Source organism: Papio anubis, chromosome 4 (assembly GCF_008728515.1).
Source record: "Papio anubis isolate 15944 chromosome 4, Panubis1.0, whole genome shotgun sequence".
Taxonomy (NCBI): Eukaryota; Metazoa; Chordata; class Mammalia; order Primates; family Cercopithecidae; genus Papio; species Papio anubis.
The window spans coordinates 29586698-29612165 of record NC_044979.1 but is presented as its reverse complement, the minus strand read 5'-3'; the positions used below and the strand labels follow the sequence as shown (position 1 = coordinate 29612165).

General features: G+C 39.0%; 1 protein-coding gene across 4 annotated transcripts in view; it reads right to left on the bottom strand.

Moving 5' to 3' along the window:
- The window catches only part of TNPO3 (transportin 3), a 102989-nt gene that overhangs the window by 30990 nt on the left and 46531 nt on the right, over positions 1–25468 (bottom strand). For all 4 annotated transcript variants that reach the window (XM_003896577.4, XM_031665171.1, XM_017957148.2 and 1 more), the window contains 8 exons: positions 20012–20155; positions 16102–16277; positions 15469–15607; positions 12446–12592; positions 8922–9029; positions 7103–7194; positions 5081–5220; positions 1554–1745 (listed from right to left, as the gene is read on the bottom strand). In XM_003896577.4, the coding sequence (XP_003896626.1) occupies positions 1554–1745; positions 5081–5220; positions 7103–7194; positions 8922–9029; positions 12446–12592; positions 15469–15607; positions 16102–16277; positions 20012–20155 (1138 nt within the window). The remainder of the gene's footprint in view (positions 1–1553; positions 1746–5080; positions 5221–7102; positions 7195–8921; positions 9030–12445; positions 12593–15468; positions 15608–16101; positions 16278–20011; positions 20156–25468) is intronic.

Sequence of the window (25468 nt, the reverse complement as noted above, 5' to 3'; positions counted from 1 at the left end):
GCTGGAGTGCAGTGGCATGATCTTGGCTCACTGCAAGCTCCGCGACTTTTCTTTAAAACTAGGAGGGAAAAGCCTAATTGCAGCATGATTTTCCTTTTAATTAATTCCTATAGAAAAGTATGTTACTTTAAAAAGTTTTCAGCCAGGCGTGGTGGCTCATGTCTGGTATCTCAGCACTTTGGGGGGTCAAGGCGGGAGGATCACTTGAAGCCAGGAGTTCAAGACCAGCCTGGGCTATATAGCAAGACCCTGTCTCTATTAAAAATTTAAAAGATTAGCTGAGCATAGTGGTGTGCACCTGTAGTCCTTGCCACTTGGGAAGCTGAGACAGGAGGATCACTTGAGTCTAGGGGTTCAAAGTTATAGTGAGCTATGATCTGCTACTGCATCCCAGCCTGGCAACAAGCAAGACCCTGTCTCTAAAATAAATAAATAAATAAATAAAATTGAAAACCATTTTCTACATCTATTAGATACCACTGAAATTTGGGAGGCCACATTGCACTATAGGTAAGACATCACTTCAATATCAAGGTTAAATTCCACTAGAAAATGACAAGAATATTTGACTCTGATTTACTTGTGCCTATGAAGGGAAACAACAAAAACCCAAGGTACAAAAAGAAAATCTGATATAAAAAAGCACAGTCACACTAGCTGGTAAGGAATCTGGTCATATGAATGACAAAGGACAGAATTCACAAATAAGGCCATCTAATCTTGCCAAGGCTAATTAATTGTTTAACAAGTCACAGAGGCTTAGAAGATACTACACAGGTTATTTTACCCAATCCTTTAATATACCTCAATCCTCTCTAATTTACCAGTGATAAGAATTTCATTACCTTACAAGGCACTCCAATCTGTGTTTGGAAAGTATGGTTAGAAAGTGTTTTCTTCCTAGAGCCAGTATATGCTTCCCTATAAATGGCTGACAAGTGACTACTCATAAAATAAATATGATCCTTCTTTTATAAGACCATCTTCCAAATATTTAAAAATAGCCACCATGCTTAAAGGCTGTTCTAAGTCTTTTCCCCTAGCCTTAATAGCTCTATTTCCTCTATTAAGTCTGAGCCTTATCACAATGGCTGCTCTGGATAGAGAATCACTGAGCTGATCAGTAATGGTTAAAGGCTGCTAAGAGACCAGCACCCCTGACTTCTACTCATGGCACTGATCCATGTATACTACCTTTCAACTCCCACTTACCTCTTTGGTATGGCAATGCCTCTTTGGTCTCCCTTTTTATTCTTCCAACTTAAAAAGCAGCCATGTTTAGTTTGAATATGTTGTCTCTACCCAAATCTAGGTCTGTGCTATACATACTACAAGTAGTATTAATTAATCATATTGCCTTAAGATAGTCCAAGAAAAGAATGCATGTACATATAGTCAACACTATCCCCTCTAGTGGAAAAGCCACCTTCCCCATCTCATAAATTCTTATCACTAAGCCCATTGCAACTGAAAAAATTGGAATATGACAGATGTAAGATTACCCCAAGTAGTGGCTTTGAGGTGACTATTAGTGGTTAACATCAAGTAAATACCTTTTAGCAAGCCCACAGCAGCTTCTGGAGACAACAGGAAGGAATCAAGGGAACGGGCAATCTCCAGGAGTCCATTAAAGTGCTGAGCCATGTGATCTCGGCAGACAGAGCAAATGTTATGAATGGCTTTGGCTGCAGCAGAAGCCAGGGGCTTTTCACACAGGCCTTTCATCAAATAGCCCAACACAGGGTCTAAGAAGAAAAGCCAAGTAGAGATTACATATCTGAAACTAAAGGAAAACTTCTAGTTTGTTAGAACAGAGGTATACTTGCTTTTCTTTTTCAAAGTAAAAGAACCCTTTTAAAAAGTGAAATGTGTTCAGAACCACAATAAATAAAACACATAAAAATGGAGCTGATCTCACTTACATATTATCAACAGGCCCTGAGCCCCAGCTATTTCGTCTTCCATTTCTTCCCTCATGGCAGTCAACGTAACTCCCAGGGATTCACAGAGCAGTTTGTAAACCACTGACTTAAGAGCATATATGGCAATCCAGGTATTAAGAATATGGTGATGTAAGAAAGAATGCAAAGCTCAGGGAGTTACAATTATACCGAGAGATGAATTACTTGGTAAAACAGTCTGTATGAATCAGGACAAGGATAGCTGTCTAAAGCTGAAACTTTTATACTTGCTTCTTTCTAGTTACAAAAGGCCTTAAAAATAGGCAGATGAATCTTTAGCACTTCTAGATGAATTAATTCACTATGTTTTAATTTTGCCAAATATAAGTGTTCCAAGAAAGTTTATTATAAAGTTGAATTTCTATAGAGCTAATTCTACTCATCTTTTTACCTTCTTTTATAAAAAATCAGAATGTTTTTCTATAGGGAAAAAAACCTTAGAAAAGCCATATATTATTTTTGGGGACAGAGCCTCAGTCTGTCCCACAGGCTGGAGTACAGTGGCGCGATCTCAGCTCACTGCAACCTCCATCTCGCGGGTTCAAGCAATTATCCTGCCTCAGCCTCCTGAGTAGCTGGGACTACAGGCATGCGTCAAGCCCAGTTAATTTTTGTATTTTTAGTAGACATGATTGTTTCACCACGTTGGCCAGGCAGGTCTCAAACTCCTGGCCTCAAGTGATTCGCCTGCCTCAGTCTCCCAAAGTGCTGGGATTACCACTGAGAGCCACCACGCCTGAGCAAAAAACCATATATTTTTAAAGGTCATTGTGAGTACTTTATATTGACCTTGTAGGAAACTGTGAAAAAGTGGAAAGAATCAAAAGAATAACATCTATTTTTTTTCTTTTTTTTTTTGAGATGAGTCTCGCTCAGTCACCCAGGCTGGAGTGCAGTGGCGCAGTCTTGGCTCACTGCAACCTCCCGCTCCTGGGTTCAAGCAATTCTCCCTGCCTCAGCCTCCTGACTAGCTGGGATTACAGGCATGTGCCACCAAGCCTGGCTAATTTTCTTGTATTTTGAGTAGAGACAGGGTTTCGCCTGTTGGCCAGGTTGGTCTCGAACTCCTGAACTCAGATGATCCTCTCGCCTCAGCCTCCCAAAATACTGGGATTACAGGCATGAGCCACTGTGCCTGACCAAGAATAATGTCTTAAGCCCATTTAAAACCATTATGTCCATTTCTAGTCTAATGATCAATACGATGTCCAAACTCAGCACAATCTGCCTATCTTTACCAAAAAGAAAAAAACAAAACCAAAACCTCACTCTGTTTAGTCTAGGAATCAAAAGACCTAGAATCTAGAAGTTACCCCAAGCAACTCTAATACTGTAGACTTCTGTGACTCCCAAATTGGGTATTTGTAGTTTTGACTATTCGGAGTATGAACATAGAGCAATTTGTCTACTGCTGAGGCACAAATCTGAATGAGATACTGGAAGGTGGCACTGAATGATAAATCTTTTGATAAGAGTCTGCAAGTCAACCTAGATTTGCTGCTTTCTGGACATTAACTGAAGTATTAAAACAAACAAACAAATCTACTGTTCTTTGGTGGAAAAATGGTTCAGAAAAGAAAGCCAAATGTTGAGCCAGATAAAGTGCAGAAATCTAAGAACTAAAAAACAGTCATTTTGAAATCACTTGGAAATAGTACGCTGGGCCACGTGTGGTGGCTCACGCCTGTAATCCTAGCACTTTGGGAGGCTGAGGCGGGCAGATTACTTGTGGTCAGGAGTTTGAGATCAGCCTGGTCAATATAGTGAAACCCTGTCACCGCTAAAAATACAAAAATTAGCAGGCATGGTGGCACACACTTGTAATCCCAGCTACTTGGGAGGCTGAGGCAAGAGAATCACTTGAACCTGGGAGGTGGAGGTTGCAGCGAGCCAAGATCGGGCCACTGCATTCCAGCCTAGGCAACACAGCAAGACTCCGTCTCAAAACAAAAAAAGAAACAAAAACAAACAAAAAGAAACAGTACGTTGAACTTAGAAAGCAGCTCAATGTATAGAAACAAAGAACACATTCACTCTTTTAAGCATGTGTTTCAGTCACTAAAAACAGATACGTAAAATAAAATCAAGTAAAAAGGCAATAATAAAGATATACATAGGAAACATATCAACCTGAATGATTTAATACTAATCACAAATTTTGGCATTCCTAAAATTCTCAGAATGTATCCCTCTTAAATGTCAGGGCTTGATATATATTACCCTGGATAAGTTATTTCGTCTCTTTGGGCCTCAGTTTCCTTGTCTGTAAAATGAGGAGGTTAGAATAAATGATTTCCAACTTTACCTTCAATTCTAAAGTTGTTACTTATGATCTTTAGTTATTTTTTCAAGTCAATAAGGACAGCCAAACCAAACACCGCATGTTCTCACTCATAGGTAGGAACTGAACAATGAGATCACTTGGACTTGGGAAGGGGAACATCACACACCGGGGCCTATCATGGGGAGGGGGGAGGGGGGAGGGGGGAGGGATTGCATTGGGAGTTATACCTGATGTAAATGATGAGTTGATGGGTGCTGACGAGTTGATGGGTGCAGCACACCAACATGGCACAAGTATACATATGTAACAAACCTGCACGTTATGCACATGTACCCTAGAACTTAAAGTATAATAATAAAAAAAAAAAAGGACAGCCAGAGGCTATACGACAGTCTTCTTTTTAATTTGCAGTTATTTAGTTTTGAATAATAATTCTTGGTTTTTAAATGAAGCATGTATTACAAGTGAAAAATTACCTCCTTTGCTTTGGTCCTTTAGTAGCTTCTAGTATGTTAAAACTATAAGAGAGTCTGATTAGCATAAGCCAAAGACTAACAGAGACAGAAATGTTCATGCTTAAACAGAGTACTAGAAGCAAACTGTTCAGTGTTTCCCTATCTGTAGATCTAATCTTTCAAAGGTCTTTCTCCCAGATCAGATTATAAGTGTTACATCAACTAAGCACTAACTTACAACATATTGTTTACTCTCACTTTCTATAAACACTCTCGTGTTAAAAAAACAGAAAGGAAAACTCAAGCAAAAGTAAGAGATGAGAAGAAAAATCAGAAAAATGACAAGTTAAGAAGTGGCAGAGGAGAGAGATTACACATACCAAGGAACTGAGGATTTCGATCAACGACTTCACTCATCTCTCCAACCAATTCAATGCTGGTGTATCGCACAGCCGTATGTACAGTCTCTGGCAGGCGGACAACTCCTTCTAGGACTTCCACAAGTGTTGGATTGTTCTCCCTGAGTATAGGTGGTAAGTACTCACAGTTACTGATTTCAGAGGTTATATTCTGGCCAAATAACAGGCTGTGATGACACACAGCATTGCTAAAGAGCTTCTTTCTAAATAACTATTAAAATAAAAGTACTTGGTATTTGTTATGAAAGATTTTCAAATCCTCAAAAAAGAGGAAAAGATAGAAATGAAAGATATTGTTTCAGGAAAAGCATACTGCTCCTTAATATTCTGAATGCCAGTAAAGTGTCTAAAGACACATCAAGCTGGAGAGGCAGACATTTACTGTGGATGAATGTCTTCTTTTAAAGAATCTATTTTATTTCATCCTATAGCTGCAGCACCTAGAACAGTGCCTGGCACATAGTGGGCACTCAATAAATATTGCTGAATGGCTAAACAGATGAATGAATAATTCTGATAAACCACTCTTTGTTGTTATTCTCCAAAGATTTCCTACACCTGGATATTGGAAACTTTAAGAACAGGTAAGTATGGGTAGCCAGCTCACTAACTGAAAGAACAAGAAAACAAGCTGCAGGAATAGATTAAGTTGCCCCGATTTGGAACATGAGGGAAAACTAAAGTTAACCAAACACTTTCCACAGCTCCATGAGTTTATCTGTTCCCTCTCCTTCTCCCTCTGCCCCCGACAAAATATACTGGCTAAACGCCTTTTGAGTAGAGTGGAGGATGCCCCCAAAGTGGCAGAACTTCATCCAGAAATGAAAGATGTTTAAAATGTAAATAATATCCTGGATTAGAGCAAGACCACCCTCTGCTGATAAGCTAGACTATTAAGTCCTTTCATATGCACTAAAAAATTATAATCATGCAGTTGGCTTGAAATGCAGATAAACAAAAAAATATATCGAATCTCTCATTTATACCTTATGTTTCCTAGGGACACTAAATCAATTAATGAAGACTATCTAGGCATCATTTTTCAAACCAAGACATATTAGTTAGGATATTAATGATTTTAATAAGCTTCAGACTTGTCACAGAAGGTTCAAAATGACACCAAAATGGATTTAAGAGTAAATAGTGTGGTATATAATTAAGGACCAGGACTTCTTAATAGAGAAAAATAAACCTATTCAACCTCCTTGAATATTTACTGGATTAGAAACAATATCCCATTGACGAGGCCCTGAAAGGCAGCTAAGAAAGAAGCACTGTGCTTTTTATAAATACCTGCCTTAACCATCTCTCCAATCAAGACTGAATATAGAGCTTGACTGCAGGTATCACGTCACAATTCAGGGTGGCAGATATTAACATCGATTTATATACTCATGGCACAAAGTAAATTCTGTCTCTAGGGCTTCATACCATAAATAGAATTTCTATGCAATTAGAAGTAAAATTTGAATAATCTGAAATTTTTCAATGGCAATAACAAAAACAGTAACTGCCTTTTAGATCTGGCTCTTTCAGGTGGAAAGATGCCTAGGCCTTGCCTCTCTGAAACTCAAAACAATGTAATTAATTTTGTAAGGATAACTTACCCAAGGTCACAAAAGCAGAAAACCCAAATTAGTGTCTATTCAATTGCTTTTAAGCAAATACCAACAATTAAACAGTCTAACAAATTCTTTACCATACCAACTTTCACAAGGGAGCCTCAGTTGGAAAAATAAATCAGCATTCTATTCCTAGCATCAAGAATAAAATAATTTCAACTCTAGGAAATGTTGTTAAAACATGGTATCAGCAATTCAGGCGACCCTGGACTAGACTCTAGAAGTCAGAAGACTAGACAGCACAACAGAAGTAAGAAGTTCGAAAAGTCTCAGGTATATACCATATAAGGAAAAAAAATAGTGTAATTTTCCTTCCTCTTGATATTTAGAGTTCCCAGCAAAAGACTTATGAGACACTCACGGATCAACACTCTTTGCTATAGCAGCCATGATAAAGAGAACCGCTTCTGTCACCTCCCAGGGTGGGTTGCCTTCTTTCAGAGTAGAATATAACTAGAGAAGAAGAGGTGGATTATGGATCCATTAAAAGGAAAACAGAATGCCAAAACAAACAAAACAAAAAATCCAGTTAAAGTAAATCCTGCTCCTTGTTTCTAAATCTAATTATCTCTCAAGCCAGATGAGAATATTATTTTCATTTTTTTTACATCATTACTAACTAGGAATAACTATTTTAATATTTGAAATAGACCCATTTAGACTCCCAAGAGTTTATCAAAATTATCATCTGCCCCCAGAAAACGACTACTATGAGAAAAACAAAACACTGTACATGAGTGTCTTTTCCTGGTCCTGATAATAACTGATAAATACACAAACACACTTAAAATAGAGATACAATGTAATCCTCTATATATGTATTGGCTTTACATTTCTATTGTTTTAACTACTTGTCTGCATCAGCACTGGTAGTACTGACTGAATTCCTAAAAAGCAGCTGTTTAGAAGCACCTATCACAATACTGTATCCAAGCAGAATTAATTTTTTTAAAAAAGGTACACCTAGCAGAATACTCTGAGATGTTCTGGTCCAGAATTTCCCAGATTATATCCACCTACAGAACGTGACTAACTAATATTTTACAGTCAAATAACAGACACTGCTAGGGAAGGCAAAATTAAACAGCTCTCTTGTTATACAACTTCATAGAGCCTTTAATATACTATTTATACCATTTCCTAATTTTAATTAATGATATAACTTTTTTTTGGCAAAAAACATCTCATGGGGTGGTGTTCCACAGACTGTATCTTGAACAGCATTGATAATTTACATAAATTTGTAAATTAAGTCAAAGGATTGAGAAGATCAAAGGATTTCTCAAAGCCATAGAGCTAAAGAGAGAAGAGCTGAAATCTGAGCACAGGTCATCTGTCTAAGATCCAGGGATCTCATTTAAGTGGCTTTCTAAGAATCCCCAACTCTTCACAGATGGGTCAGTAAGCATGCTTTGCTTAATATAATGAAAACAGTTATACTGTTATTAACATTTTTTAGATTGTATGACTCCCAAATATACAACAAATGACTGAATTACCAAAAAAAAAAAAAAAAAAAATTTAGGTTACTTCAGTATTGCCATGATAAAGCTTCCAAAGTAGTATTTCAGAGCTCATTAGAGTATAATCCAGCAATATGAAAACTGCCTGAAATTATACTAATGTTAAGTGGTATGGAATGATGATGACTGTAACCTTATAAGGTAAAATGTTACTCACTGATTGTCAGGAAAACCTCTGGACTATGAATCTTCTACTCTAGCATAGTCACCTCTGGGATGAAACTGCACAGGAATCTAACCATAAGTGTGGACAAAGATAATGCCAAATAACTAAAAGAGTTACCAGGAGTTGGTACGTAATTACTAAAGTAGAAACACTTGCCTATTGTTCCTGGCTAGGTCCAGATTCCCTATAAGTATCCTAGAGGCTTTAATGCTTATCTATGATCTTCTATTCCAGCTGTACAAGTGGAACAGCAATCATTGCAAGCATAGAGAGTAAACCATAACCAAATCATCCATAAACTGCAACTGACTTGTAAAATGTTAAATAAACATAGCTACTATATGCCAGGCAGTGTGCTAGGCACTTGCATATCTATTATCTCATTCAGCCACTAAGATTGAAGAAATAAGATGGAACATTCACAGAAGACACAGAAGTGAACACAATTAAGGTGACCAGTAAAACTGGAAACAATCTCCAAATAGGCTTACCTGAGCAAAACACTCCATAGACCCTATCAAGAAAATCAAGTCCTTTACCAGGTCTGATACCCTCATCCGAAACTCCCCGAAGTCATCAGTCTCCTCAGGCACCCCCTCCTAAAATTTCAAATCAGATAACATTTGTTTTAAACTCACTGCAGCTTTCAATGACCTCTATAAAATTAAGAAGAAAAAAACCATTAAGCAGTCAAGTTTCAATAAACAGAAGTTGCCTAAATCATGGGGGTATTGTATTTTAGATAGAGGGTTTCCCAAACTGTGAGGTATGCCAAGTCAACACAACCTATTCTCTGCCTTTACCACGAGAAACTATTTGGTCTGTGTGTGTGTTTTGTATTTTATTTTTATTTTTTTTGAGACGGCGCCTCACTCTGTCGCCCAGTCTAGAGTGCAGTGGTGCGATCTCTGCTCACTACAACCTCCACCTCCCAGGTTCCAGTGTTTCTCCTGCCTCAGCCTCCCAGGTAACTGGAATTACAGGCACACACCACAACGCCTGGCTAATTTTTCTATTTTTAGTAGAGACAGGGTTTCACCATGTTGGCCAGGCTGGTCTTGATGTCCTGACCTCAAGTAAGCTGCCCACGTCAGCCTCCCAAAGTGTTAGCCACCATGAGCCAGCGTGCCCGGCTGTGTTTTGTATTTCTAAGCTACAGCTTGTTCTGTTGTTGGAAAAATGTGGCTTGGTGAGAGTGAGAAGTGACCTGCAAGTAGTAAATTAACTGATAAGCCTATCTAGAGAAGGTCAGCTCTTTAGTGCCAAACAAACCTCTGAAGATTTATGTTTCAAGATCTACCAAAATCAACCACTGTCACAATAACTTCACACAGAAAATATAATTTTATTTTCATTTTTGAGACAAGGCCTCACTCTGTCGCCCAGGCTGGAGTGCAGTGACTTGATCTTGGCTCCCTGCAGCCTTGACCTCCTAGGCTCAAGCAATCCTCCCACCTCAGCCCCCGAGCAGCTGGGACTATAGGTATGTACCACCACGCCTGCCTAATTTTTATATTTTTTGTAGAGTTGGGGTTTTGCCATGTTGCCCAGGCTGGTCTCGAACTCCTGAGCTCAAGCAATCTGCCCGCCTTGCCTCCCAAAGTACTGGGATTACAGGAATGAGCCACACGCCTGGCCTCAATTAATTTTTAAAATTTTCTGTAGAGATAAGGTCTCACTATATTGCCCAGGCTGGTCTCAAACTCCCAGGTTCAAGTGATCCTCCCGCCTGGGCCTTCCAAAGTGCTGGGATTACAGATGTGAGCCATCATGCCCAGCCCAGAATTTTAAACTTAAAAAAAAATTTCATGTAGGTGGACAGATACATAAAACTAGCATAGTAAAATATGAACAGTGGAATTTAGGTGGTAGGTATACAGATGTTCTCTATGACATTATTTCATGTTTGCTGTGCATTTGAAATTTGTCATTAAAAAATTTAAACATCATTTATATTCCATGGTTTCCTATTACAAACACTTCTGTATCTTTTCTATTCTGACACACTTCTGTAAGTAAACAAAGAGTTAGCAATTATAAGATGGTTAAAGGCATGTATGAGAATCTTGGGCCCAAATACCTGGGAAAAGCCCTTAGTACTGTTGAGAATTGCTAATCTAGTTCAACCTCCTTGCTTTAAGATGAAGAAATTAAGGTCAAGGAATGAGGAGGAAATATGATGGCTATCTCAGATGAGATAATGGCTAACATTATAAAGCACTATACAAATTATAAAGCACTATACACTTACAAATGTAAGAAATTACCCGCAAGGGAAATGGTGCCACAGATTCAGCGAAGGCAAAAAAGGGATCAAGCACAAAGCCATTTAAACAAAAGGGGCTCTGCTTTATAAATCAGGCTTCCAAATAAAATGTAGCTGAAGACAGGAGTCGTCACTTTATTTTATTTTTTTGAGACTGAGTCTGGCTCTATTGCCCAGGCTAGAGTGCAGTAGCACAATCTCGGCTCACTGCAACCTCCACCTCCTGGGTTCAAGTGATTCTCCTGCCTCAGTCTCCTGTGTAGCTGGGATTACAGGCACCCGGCACCATGCCCGACTAATTTTTCTATTTTTAGTAGAGACGGGGTTTTGCCATGTTGGCCAGGCTGGTCTCAAACTCCTGACCTCAAGTGATCCACCCACCTCGGCCTCCGAGTGGTGGGTGCAGTCTGAAAACCACTAGACTAGATCATGACTAAGGTTGTGTGGAGATACAAAATACCATGACTCAAACAAAATACTAACATTAAAATTAAGAGAATAGCACATGGGATTTAATTGTAAGCAATAAAACATACTGCAGGTCCTAAATTAAAGGACGGATTCAACCAACCAACAGGATGAAATAAATGTGGCAAAATTTGAAGAGATTAAGCATGATGTTTGAAGAGTTTTCTAATAAACTAATAATATTTCTAGTATTTTTTCTAAACAAATAGATTTCTATATTCTTTTAAACTATAAAATGAAATAAGATTTTTAAAATGTGTATGTTCGTGGGGCAAAATCATACACACAAATATTTCACTTTTGTATTAGTTTTCATCTAACCACTTACTTTCTACTATTTATAAGAGTCAAAATTTTGGTTGGGCGTGGTGGCTCACGCCTGTAATCCCAGCACTTTGGGAGGCCGTGGTGGGTGGATCACAAGGTCAGGAGATTGAGACCACCCTGGCTAACATGGTGAAACTCCGTCTCTACTAAATATACAAAAAATTAGCCGGGCGTGGTGGCGGGCACCTATAGTCCCAGCTACTCAAGAGGCTGAGACAGGAGAATGGCGTGAACCTGGGAGGTAGAGTTTGCAGTGAGCCGAGATGGCACCACTGTACTCCAGCCTGGGCGACAGAGCAAGACTCCATCTCAAAATAAAAAAGAGTACAAAATTTTACATTCTGATTTTTCTCTTACCATACCATCATTTCACTACCTTTTAATTGCTCCATCAAGTTGCTAAATCATAACCCTTCTTATATAATTCATATAACTCTTATTATACTGCTGTATATGGGTTTATAATTTTTACTTTTATAGATAACATTTTGTATATAAAATAGCTGTTTTTTCTTCTGCAGATTTAAGATAAATTCCTAGGAAAAGAATGACTGGTTTAGCTGGAGTGTTTTTTGTTTGTTTGTTTTTGTTTTTTCCTAAACAGGCCTAACAGATTACACTGGTACTGACAGTATAAGCTGTAGAGTGACAAAACCTGCCAATCCTCTCACCTCAGCCTCCTGAGTAGCTAGGACTACAGGCGTGTGCCACTAGGCCCGGCTAATTTTTTTTTATTTCTTTTTGTAGAGACAGGGGTCTCTCTATGTTGCCCGGGCTGGTCTTGAACTCCTGGCCTCTAGCAATCCATCCACCTTGGCCTCCCAAAGTGCTGGGACTACAGACATGAGCCAGGGTACCCAGCCAGGTTTATTATCTATCTTCTCAGTTCCTTTTCAAGTTGGCACTGACAAGAGGAAGAAATTAAGATTTGAAGAGGTAGAGAAGGGAACTTACATGGTCTGGTTCCAGCTGGCAGTGTCGAGCCAAGGCGTGAAGCAGCCTCTGAATGTAAGCTTTGAAGATGCCATGAATAACTTCATCATTAGTTTTGTACAAATGCTCCCCGAGTCGGTACCAAAAGTTAAATGAAATTTCTACTACCTGTTAGGTTAACAGAGATGATTTATTTGAATGGGAAAGGAATAGAGTAAGAAGACATTTTATTATCACCACGACCATATAGGAAGAAAGATATATTTTTAAATAATATGAGTGGAGTCAGTTAAGAAGTCACCTTTTCTCTAGCAGATTTACTACTATCTCCCCAAATTGTCTTCCCATGTTAGGCCCAAATCTCCATTTAGAATGACTGGCTTTACATTCCATGTAGTCCTGAGGTAATGCCTCCAAAAGTACACTGAATTTTGAATTTAGAGAAAACGATAAGAGACATGGAAGTCTTTATTTTTATTTATTTTTTAGAGACAGAGTTTCATTCTGTTGCCCCAGCTAGAGTGCAGTGGCACGAGCACATCTCACTGCTGCCTCTAACTCCTGGGCTCAAGCGATCCTCTTGCCTCAGCCTCCCAAGTAGCTGGGACTACAGGTACACACCACCAAGCTCAGCTAATTTTTTTTTTTTTTTTTTTTTTAGTAGAAACAGGGTCTCGCCATCTTGCCCAGGATGGTTTTGAATTCCTGCCCTCAAGTAATCCTCCCATCTAGGTCTCCCAAAGTGCTGGGACTACAGGCATGAGCCACCGCTTCCAATTTCATTTTACTTAAAACAAATTTCAGCCAGGTGCAAAACACCATCTCTACAAAAAATACAAAAATTAGCCAGGCATGTAGGTGGCGCATGCCTGTATTTTCAGCTACTCAGGAGGCTGAGGTTGGAGGATCACCTGGGCCCAGGAGGCTGAGGCTACAGTGAGCTGTGATCGCACCACAGCATTCCAGCCTGGGCAACAGAGTGAGACCCTGTCTCAAAAGATATATATTTTTTCTTTAGAGACAGGGTCACCTAGGCTGGAGTGCAGTGGGGCACAATCATAGCTCACTGCAGCCTTGAACTTCTGGGCTCAAGCGATTCTTCCACACAGCCTCCTGAGTAGCTAGGAGGACTACAGGCACTTGCCACCATGTCTGGCTAATTTTAAAAATTTTTCTGCAGAGACAGGGTCTTGCTCTGCCATCTAGGCTGGAGTGCAGTGGTGTAATCATGGCTCACTGCAGCCTCGAACTCCTGGGCTCAAGCGATCCTCCCATTCAGCCTCCTGAGTAGCTGGGATGAGAGGTGTGCGCCAGCACACCCAGCTAATTTTTGAAATTTTCTGTAGAGACAAGGTCTTCCAATGTTGCCCAGGCTGGTCTCGAACTCCTGGGCTCAAGCAATCCTCCCACCTCAGCCGCCAAAAGTGTTAAAGAGGTATGAACCTCATTAGAGGTATGAACCACTATGCCCAGCCAGAAGTCTTTTTTATTCATTTATTTATTTATTTTGAGATGGAGTCTTGCTCCATCGCCCAGGCTGGAGTACAGTGGCGCGATCTTGGCTCACTGCAACCTCCACCTCCTGGGTTCAAGTGATTCTCCTGCCTCAGCCTCCTGAGTAGCTGGATTACAGGCCCGTGCCATCACCCCAGCTAATTTTTGTATTTTTAGTAGAGACGGGGTTTCACCATGTTGGTCAGGCTGGCCTCAAACTGCTGACCTTATGATCTGCCTGCCTCGGCCTCCCAAGGTGCTGACAGGCGTGAGTCACCGTGCCTGGCCAGAAGTCTTTTTTAAAGTATTTTTCTGAAACTTCTGAAATCACTGCATTGAATGTTTGAGATTCAAAATCATCTGTAACTCCTGAACATAACTGATTCAGCTTCATGTCACTTTTATTCACCTGTTTTCTTGAGTGTGAGAGAAAGGGAGAAAAGGCCTGGGATTTTACTCGTAGCCTCTTTTCCATATGGCACTGTTTAAAGGAGTGATAACTGTGTGGGGTTACATTCTCCCAGAAATGTTTTGGGTTCCACTCAAATCTAGGTATCCTCATGACATTACGTAAAACAAATAAACCTTGTCTTGCATGTGATAACAGAAAACGGGTCGAGAGTCACAGGACCACTGTGCCTAAGGCACAGTAAGAGGGTCCCTATCATCCATTTCCCATCAAGGATCCAAAACAGAGCTATTTAAAACAATGCCCAACTTGGGAACACTTCTTTCTCACTTTTTTTTTTTTTTTTTTGAGATGGAGTTTCGCTCTTGTCGCCCAGGCTGGAGTACAGTGGCCTGATCTCAGCTCACTGCAACCTCTACCTCCCGGTTCAAGCAATTCTCCTGCCTCAGCCTCCCAAGTAGCTGGGTTATTATAGGTATGAGCCACCTCGCCCAACTAATTTATGTATTTTTAGTGGACACAGGGTTTCACCATGTTGGCCAGGCTGGTCTCAAACTCCTGACCTCAGGTGATCTGCCTGCCTTGACCTCCCAAAGTGCTGGGATTACAGGCGTAAGCCACCAAGGCCAACCCTTTCTCATTTCTTATACTATAAAACTTCTCAAATAAATTAGATTTTAAAAAATCTAGCAAACCTCGGTAGGTAGGGTGTCAAGGATTTTGAATGACAGAGACCCTTAAGTCTTTTCAATCCCTTTGTCATTCTCATCCATCATTTGGAGAAAAATTGAGGATGTTAAGACTTGTGGAGGTATAGTTAGAATTTGGTGTTTTTTAGCTGTAAAGCTCTAGAGAATAAGTCAAGCTAGCCAAGGGGTTCGCTGGAAAGGCTTGCTTTCTAACGAGTTCCTTGAGGGGTCTACCACAGTCAGCCCAGCCAACCAGGTAAGAAAATAGAGATGGACACAATGCAGAAACCCAAATATAATTTTTTTTAAATTCCAAAACAGAGGAAATCACATTAATTAAAAACAAGACTATAATTTCTCAACAATAAAAGCTGGGCATGATGTAATGAAATATAGATAATATGCAGCACACAACTTGGAGAATAATAGTCTTAGAATAGCATAAACAGTACCTCATATTGAGGATGTCCTGCACAGATAAGAAGCAGCTCCAGAGTTCGGAGGTCCCCAAGACCTTGGCCTGGAGTACAAACAATTTTTTCAAGAAAAGTTTCACATAGTTCAGTGAAAATACGGCAGTAATTCAGAACTCTGTAGAAGACAGGCAAATGAGAACAATGAGTCAGAAATCTGGATATTATAAGTATATACAGGCACAGTTAATCAAATAAATAAAAGGTTCCTCAGTCTAAGGGACATCTAGTGATTATTTACTATGTTGTATCACAATCCCCATGACAGACACCTTTACCTAGATCATATACTCCTACACATGTGATTTGTCAGTTCAAATTCTCAAATATTAAAACATTTGAATAAAAATTCCCATCAAATCACACTTGATATTTTAAAATTTGTCTCTAATTTTTAAAGCCTTAGCATTTCTATGGTAATTCTACAAACCCCACATCCAATTTGCCACTCTCGGTTCAGAGGAACGTAGTAGAGTGTCTTTAGGAAGCAACTATCTGTACATTTACTGAATCACCGAGAATCACAAATGACAGATAAATAATAAAAAGTGACTTAAAAGAATGACCAGACTGTAGGTAAACCCAGGGCTCCAGACTTAAACAATTACTCACTTGTCTAAATCTTCACGCGCCACAGCCATATGATAGGCAGTCTCCAACGTCAGCACTCCCTGAAAAAGTTGCATAGCTAATGGCAAGTTAGTCTCCACATTCTCAATGGCATAGAGAGCTGAGCATACACAGTCTGAAGCAGCTTCATGTAGGTTAGATGAGGTCTTATCCTGTTGCTGGGGAGGTAGCAGGAATAGGGAAGCAAGAAGTATGATCACTAAGGAGTGATCTACAGTTGGCCCTGCATACCCTAGGGTTCAACCAAGCATCGATAGAAAATATTCAAAATATAAGCAAATAATAATACAATGAAAAACACAAATTTAAAAATTACCCTATAACAACTATTTACATAGCATTTACATTGTATTAGGTATTATAAGTAATTTAGAGGTTATTTAGAGTATATGGGAAGATGTGGGTAGGTTATATGCAAATACTGCACCATTTTATATACAGGACTAGGGCATCTGTGTATTTTGGAAACTGTGCACAGAGGGGCAGGGGTAGTGGGTGGTCCTGGAACCAATCGATGGATAAGTATAATAGGAAAACAATTAGAGCCTCTTTCTTTCTTTCAATTACAGCCTCTTTCTGAACATGTACTTTAAATGTGTAACAGTCAAGTCATAGGCTTCCATGAGAAAACATCCATCAATCTTCCCAATCCTATTTCTGTTTCCTTATACGTCAAACAAATCAGTCTTTCTGTCCCTAAGTCATGGTCATATCATTTGTAATCTCCATGTTCTTGTTCACACCAGCCCCTCCAAATGGAATGCCATGTGTTTCCTACCCTATTCCAGTGTGTGAAAATCTTTTCCATCCTTTTTCTGATATTCAAGTGCTACCTAAAATGAAAGGGCTCAACAAGTATCAAAGACACATACCTAAACACATCATTGTGAAATTTCAGAATACCAAAGTTAAACAAAGGTCCAAATGGAATGCCATGTGTTCCCTACCCTATTCTAGTATGTGAAAATCTTTTCCATCCTTTTTCTGATATTCAAGCACTGCCTAAAATGAAAGGGCTCAACAAGTATCAAAGACACATACCTAAACACATCACTGTGAAATTTCAGAATACCAAAGTTAAACAAAGGTCTGTAAAATTTCTGGGGAAGAGAGAAGGAGGTAATAATAGCGAGCAGAAATCAGAGTTCTCCAACATTTCATTAACAATGATGCACGCTAGTAAAGGAGAACAGGGCCTCTGAACTTTTGAAGGAAAATAATATTCAACCTACAACTTTATAACTAACTGAGCCATCAATCAAGATTGAAAGCAAAATAAAAATAGTTCTCAGGCATGCAAAAATTCCAAGTTTACTTTCCATTATATCTTTCCTGAAGATGTTATCTGAGGGGGTTTGAAAGAAACAGCTAACTTTTTAATCCAGAAAGCACAGTAAAGGCAAGTCCCAAGATGGCGGGGAGTATATCTAAAGAACTGATGCAAATCAGAGCAGACCAAAAGGGCCAAGAAGGGAATCCTCCTGGGTTTCTAGTGAAGAGAGTACAGTTGAGAGGTTAAATGCACTTAGTAAGGGCATATTAGTCTTCCTTGAAAAATTTTTTTAAAAGGATATTTAAAATCTCCAGTGGGACAAAAAGCTATACAAGCAGGTTTGGGAGAGCACAAAGATGCAAATTATTCATTAGGTTATTCTTAGATTGAATAGTGGGTTCAAAGATTCTCATTATATTATCAAGTTATTAAAAGGTAAGTGTTTGAGCTGGGCGCGGTAGCACACACTTGTAATCCCAGCACTTTGGGAGGTGGGCAGATCACAAGGTCAGGAGATCGAGACCATCCTTGCTAACACGGTGAAACCCTGTCTCTACTAAAAATACAAAAAATTAGCCAGGCATGGTGGCATACACCTGTAGTCCCAGCTACTCAGGAGGCTGAGGCAGGAGAATCATTTGAACCCAGAGGGCAAAAGTTGCCGTGAGCTGAGATTGCGCCACTGCACTCCAGCCTGGGCAACAGAGCGAGACTCTGTCTCAAAAATAAATAAATAAATAAATAGTAAGTGTTCATACTTATTCTTTTGTATATATCAAGTGCTACCTAAAATGAAAGGGCTCAACAAGTATCAAAGACACATACCTAAACACATCATTGTGAAATTTTTAAGTTTTTTTTTTTTTTTTTTTTTTAATTTTTAAGTTTTTTTTAAAAGCTATTGGGGGAAAGTTGTACAAGAAAGTCGTGGTCCAAACATAAAGCAAATTAAAATATGACATGGGCCAGGTGTGGTGGCTCGCATCTGTAATCTCAGTATTTTTGGGAGGCTGAGGTGGAAGAATCGCTTGAGGCCGGTTCGAGACTAGCCTGGGCAACAAAGAGAGACCCTGTCTCTAAAAAAAATTAAAAATTAGCCAGGCATGGTGGCACATGCCTATATCCCAGCTACTTGGGAGGCTGAGGCAGGAAGATTGCTTGAAGCCAGGAGTTTGAGACTACAGTGAGCTACGATCATGCCAATGGAGCTACTCCAGTCTGCACAACAGAGAGACACCCTAACTCCCTGTGACACTCCCCCCCAAAAGAAAAAAAGTAGCATGATTTTAAACCACTGAATGAATGTAAAAATGAGAATACATTTTACCCTGACTCTAGATAAACACTCTTACTAGTGACAGAGAGGTCCTGACACTGGATCAGTAGAGGAGATAATATAATCCTGGCATACTACTTAACTGCTTCCTTACTCCAATCCCAATTCCCAGAAATTACCACTGTTAAGTTTGAAGTATATTCTAGACTGTCCTCCATTTATATGTAATCACATGTAAATTTTTTAAACAAAAGTGGGACATGACTTTATTTACAGTGATTACTCTTCATACTATTTGTTGAGGTGGTAATAAATATTATCATTATTGAGGAAGGATACCAACATACATGGAGACAGACAATGGCAAGCAAAACAATGACTAGCATCCTAATTTTCCTGAGACTTAGCTTCTGATGCAAAAATAACAGCAGAAATACACTACCACTGACAAGCCAAATGTCTCCTTGAAGAACGTCTTTCTTTTCTTTAATTGACAGTGGCATCAATCTAGCATCATGGTACTATCTTCTAAGTAATAGTGCATCCGCATACATTCAGAATACATGCAGCTTCCATACTAATACATCTTCATTGAAGGAAACCCACCAGCAGAAAAAGACAAAGTTTTTCATCTCTCCAAACACCCCTTCAATAATATTTATGCTTAAGATAATGTTATGTTTCTTGTTCTAAAATGTAATCGTATTCTAATGACTCCCTACCTCCTATCTACCAAGACTATATTACTAGGCACTGCTACTTTCAAAGCTTAAAGAAGAAATACACAAGTATATAAAAATACATTAGTACTTACTCTACTAATCTCAAAAACCCAAATCCATTTTGCACATACAATGATGTTTAACTAATCTCAACTACAAAGATAGTATCTTCATCTATAATTGTCTCTGGGTGCACTAAACATAATTTTTAATTCTTTCTGTTCTGTTTTTTCCTAAACTTGTGATGCACATATAATTATATCATGGAAATGTCTAGGATTCAATGACCATTATTGAAATACAGAATTTTATATTTTTAAAACGAGGAAAAAGATACCAATGGTTATTTGAATTTTAATATGTAAATCATGTATCAGCATATAAGATTGTTTTCTTCTTAAGCATAACTATATCCTATTTTGAGTATTAAAACTGATACTTTTAATTTGGTACCTGGTAGCAAGGAACATTGCTATGTTCTTAATACATGCCTTAATACATGCCTCTTAATACATGCCTTCCAGTTACTGTGCAAAAATTTGAAAACACTATGTTATGTACCAGCAGGTTAGTTACGAAGTGATTGGCAGAAATACTTTGATAAATAAAGTCATTACTTACCAAAACCTCAAAAAGGAGTGCTAGTAATTTATTGTTAGCCATGAAGTTACTGTCCAAAACTCCCAAGTTAAACCAACTTCCCAAACAGCGAAAAACCTTCATAAGCATTTTCTCATCTGTTCCTGCTTTTTCTACACAGGTCATCTGAATAGGGAAAAAAACTTAAAATGAATAATGTTAATCTATATATTTAAACCATTATTACAATCACCTTACAAGTATAATAATGAGAAGGATGGCAATAAAACAGCTAACAGTTAAAAGTGCTATTTAAGTGTCACTGTCTTTTTTTTTCCTTTTAAGAGAGAGGGTCTTGCTACATCGCCCAGACGGGACTACAGGCATGTGCCACTGCATCCAGCTAGGCACCACTGTTCTAAATACCACTAATCTACTTAATCCCCAAAATGGTTTGGTTCTGTGTCCTCACCCAAATCTCGTATCAAATTGTAATCCCCAGTGTTGGAGAAGAGGCCTGGTAGGAGGTGACTGAATCATGGGAATGAACATCCCCCTTGCTGTTCTTTTGATAGTTCTCACGAGATTTGGTTGTTTCAAAGTGTGTAGCACCTCCCCCTCCTCTCTCTCTCTCCTACTGGCCATGTGAAGATGTGTCTGCTTCCCCTTCACCTTCCACCATGATTGTTAAGTTTCCTAAGGCCTCCCTAGAAGCAGAAGCCTGTACAGCCCACAGAACCATGAGCTGATTAAACCTCTTTTCTTTATAAATTACCTTGTTTCAGGTATTTTTTCTTTCTTTCTTTCTTTTTTTTTTGAGATGGAGTCTTGCTGTGTTGCCCAGGCTGGAGTGCAGTGCCACGATCTCTGCTCACTGTAACGTCCACCTCCCTGGTTCAAGCAATTCCCCTACCTCGGCCTCCCAAGTAGTTGGGATTAGATGCACATCACTACACCCAGCTAACTTTTTTGTATTTTTAGTAGAGACAGGGTTTCACCATGTTGGCCAGACTGGTCTCGAACTCCTGACCTCAGGCAATCTGCCTCGGCCTCCCAAGGTGCTGGGATTACAGGCGTGAGCCACTGCACCCAGTCTCAGGTATTTCTTTATAGCAGCATGAGACTGCACTAACACAATCCCCAAATACAACTTTATAGGTAGCTACTATTATGGTCTCTACCTTCTCAATGGGAAAACTGAGGTACAGAGAGGATACAGACTTACCCAAGTTGTTTCAGAAATAACTTACTAATTTCTTAGTTCCCACTTCTGCATTAAGGTTGTATTATCCAAAAAATTATTTTACAAGTAGTTTACTTATTTATATACCTGGTTGTCATAGAATAGATACCTAGAGTAAGCTAGGCATACTACTGTATATTTCCACAAGAAAAGCTAATGTTTCAGCTTTGGCAATAGAATAATAAACATGTCATCCCACAGAAAGTGATACTACTATAAATACTATAAAAGAGATAAAACAGAATTAGACTAAAACTCATTGTTTCTCCTTGTAGACTGTTTTTGTGATATATATTTTTTCCAAAGTAAAATGTAATGCATCTTTTTCTAGACAAAGAATGTTTTAAAATAGCTCTTGCAAGCAATGAGTTAGAAATATAATTTTCATGGGGTTCAGGAGGCATGAGAGTGGGGGTGAAATCCCATAATGTATTATTAAATCAGATCTAAATATTGATATTTGTGGTTACAATGCAGATATAAAACACACAGGAAAATTCTCCAAGTTCAAAGCTTCATCTACTACATAAATCTACATTGAAGATGACTGTCTTTATTATTGTGCTCCAAAGAATGCTAGGTTGCTAAGATGAAGAGAAGTGAGGGGTATGCCAGCTCATTCCCACAGAGGGCTATATAAGATATTCAGGTCTGGGCCAGGCGCTGTGGCTCATGCCTGTAATCCCAGCACTTTGGGAGGCCGAGGCGGGCGGATCACAAGGTCAGGAGATGGAGACCATCCTGGCGAACATGGTGAAACCCCGTCTCTACTAAAAAAGACAAAAAAATTAGCCAGGTGTGGTGGTGGGCACCTGTAGTCCCAGCTACTCGGGAGGCTGAGGCAAGAGAATGGTGTGAACCCGGGAGGCCGAGCTTGCAGTGAGCCAAGATCGCGCCACTGCACTCCAGCCTGGGCAACAGAGCGAGACTCCGTCTCAAAAACAAAACAAAACAAAACAAACAACCTTTCCTTCTCAGAAGACAGAAGGAAGGAAGTCCAAGTACATTAATATACCTGATTCCTTCTATTTCTTCTCTCTCTTCCAGGCCATTATATTTCAGGGAGAGGAAGAAAAGTACATGACAAATAAGCTGACCAGTCATTCTAACACTTACTGAGCCCTTTCTGTGCAACAGGCACTGTTTTAAGAGCTTTATATGTACTAACTCATTTAATCCCCACTATATGAAACAGATACTATTATCCCTATTATACTGATGAGAAAACTGAGGCAGACAGTCAAGTAATTTGCCCAATATGGCACAGGTAGGAAATAGCATAGCCAGGACTTAAACTTAAGAAGTCTGGCTTCAAAGTCTATGATCTTAACCACTACACCATAGCTACCTCCCAAATTTCTCTATTTGCTTATATATACAGAACAAAGATATGATTACTATCAAGGACTTCCTCCACTTCAAAAGCCTCTAAAGCTAGGCAGATTGCAACAATAATCTTACTAATATTATACATCACATCAGTATAACTAGCTATATACTAATTTACCTGGATGATAATTAGTGTATTACCAAAGAAAGCCAGGAAATATTAACAGCATGGGGAAACAGAATCATCTATCACACATGAACCAACTATTTTACTAGTTTTAAGCATGTCAGCTTGAAGTATACATCATTTGTAACGAATAACATCAGAACTTGACGGTTAACTAAATGCAGACTCACTCATTTTCATTTATTGTGCATATTGCATTATATATGCTTGTTGAAAAAAGGTGGAGTTGCAGCTAACTTGCAGAGAAATTAACCACATAACCATGAGTATACACATAAGTTTATGTCTAGGATATAAACGACTTCTGAGACATCTGTTACTATCTAAAGCCACAAGAGGCACAGAGTAAATATCCAAGTATTTATAGAAGGAAGAATGGCAGGGGGTTCGGTGGCTCACTCCTGTAATCCCAGCACTTTGGGAGGCTGAGGTGGGTGGATCACAAGGTCAGGAGTTTGAGACCAGCCTAACCAACATGGTGAAACCCCGCCTCTACTAAAAATACAAAAATCAGCCGGGCATGGGGGCACACCCTGTAATCCCAGCTACTTAGGAGGCTGGGGCAGGAGAATTGCTTGAATCTGGATGCAGAGGTTGCAGTGAGCCGAGATTGCGCCACGGCACTCCAGCCTGAGCGACAGAGTGAGACTCTGTCTGAGAAAAAAAAAAAAAAAGAAGGAAGAATGGCAGGAAAGGAAAGAACTGAGAGTTCTTGCTTTAGAGGGGAAAGTACTCGTAAAAAGTCATCAGAGGCTGCGTGCAGGGGTTCACGCCTGTAATCCCAGCACTTTGGGAGGCTGAGGTGGGAGGATTGCTTGAGCCCAGGAGTTCTAGACTAAACTGAGCAACAAAGTAAGACCCTGTCTCTACAGATTAAAAAATAAAATAACACTTTAAAAGTCACCAGAAAACACACTAGATGAGATGAGAAAATGTCGCAAATATGGTTCTGGCCCCATTAAGTTCTTCTAGTTATTTTTTACCTCAAGACTTTCTTTGTTTCCCTGAAACTCAGAGAAAATATTCACGGATGCCAGGCAGTTGCCTAGAATCACTAAAATGGCCAGAATTTTTAGAAAAGAGTATGACACTAATATATGCAATATATTTAAATATGTGATACATAAATAAAGGCACAGGAGCACTTAATTTCAAGGCTGAAAGTAGAGTAACTAAGTTCCCTTAACATGAACTGGAGCCACTGAGAGATTTCTCTTTAAGAGCTGATACTCATTCTCTCTCCCTCTCAACCTGTCTCAAACTCTCAATTGAATCTTTGATGCTGTTGATATAAACTCACCTTTTTCCAACTCCACCTTTTTCCAACAAGCATATATAATTACATAATCACTTGGCCTTTATACTTCTTGAATGACATTTCAATTTTAATAAGACATGATGTATACAAGTGGAAGGATTTGCTTGTACATTCTAACTACAGACTCAAACTGAAGGACCAAATTCTGAAAAAACCTGTTTCTAAAACTAATCTCTTTGAAAAGATGAAATTCTGCAAATTAAATCAAACATACATTCTAAAGCATCAGAACTAAGAGTTATCTTCTGTTCCTCTTTGAGAGCTATGCTACGTTAAAAATCTGTCTCTTAAAGTAAGTCCTCAAAAGCTTCAAGATAAATGCCAGAGTCCAGAAGAGCTCACCAGTAAAAAGATAGCAGGGATAAACAAGAATTGAGATCTTAGATTAACAAAATAGAAAGTGGAGAGACAAAAATATTAGAAGCACAGGTTCAGTTCAGCTATGATAGTATGCAGAAACACATTTAAAACTTCAAAAAGTTCAACACCATGTTTAGGAATGGGTCCATTAGGAGAGACCACAAAAGTATAATACTAACAAGAAATAGGATAGAATGTAACCATTAAAGGAGAGCATGCAGGAAACTAAACGAGAAAAGGTCTTAAGAGGAGTTTGGAACCCGGCATTACAGCCACATGCCTATTTTTTTCTTGGCCATTTTGTACTAATTTCATCCCCTGGGTCTTATAACATGACAAGCTACATGACAAAATCAGAGACATTTTTAAGCACCACAGGAAATATATTTTTCAGACTGCATCACAATTAGGAAAATATCACCTGTGATTGACTGTCATGATGTGCTAAGTCAAGCACGTGCCTTGAATGCCCAAGTGGCTGCTGTAGTTGACTTCTGTGGCAGTAATCATGACACAAAATACATGTGGACTGGATTATTTTAAGTTCACAAGTGCTTACAAAAAGAAAATGACAAATTCCAGTCCATTAATTCTCAACTCAAGCCATAGTGTGAGCACCAGAGCTTTCATGCCAAGTCTAAAAGCAGCTCTTATTTTTTGTGGCCACAAAGTTAGCACTGCTGAAACTCATATACAAAACTTAGTTGTATGACTTGCTGAATTACAAACAACAGTTGAATTTACAGTCTCTCCACACTTCTCATGTGAAAGTCAGGAAACTGACTGGTAAAGAATGGGATTCTGAAACTTGGAAAGGAAACATCTGGTTAGACCTAATGAACATGAGTCCATCATACTTCAAAAAGACAAAAACAGAAAAAGAAAAAAAAAATTAACATTCAAGGCAGCTTTAAAATAAACCCTCATTTTGAAAAGAATTAAGATTTATCCTACCCTTCTAGTAGGAGCCCATAAGAATGCCAACTTATATGTACAAGGAATGACAGAAATAGTCAAATATCATTTTGTAAGCCATTGCAAAATGAAAGTATTATTATTTTT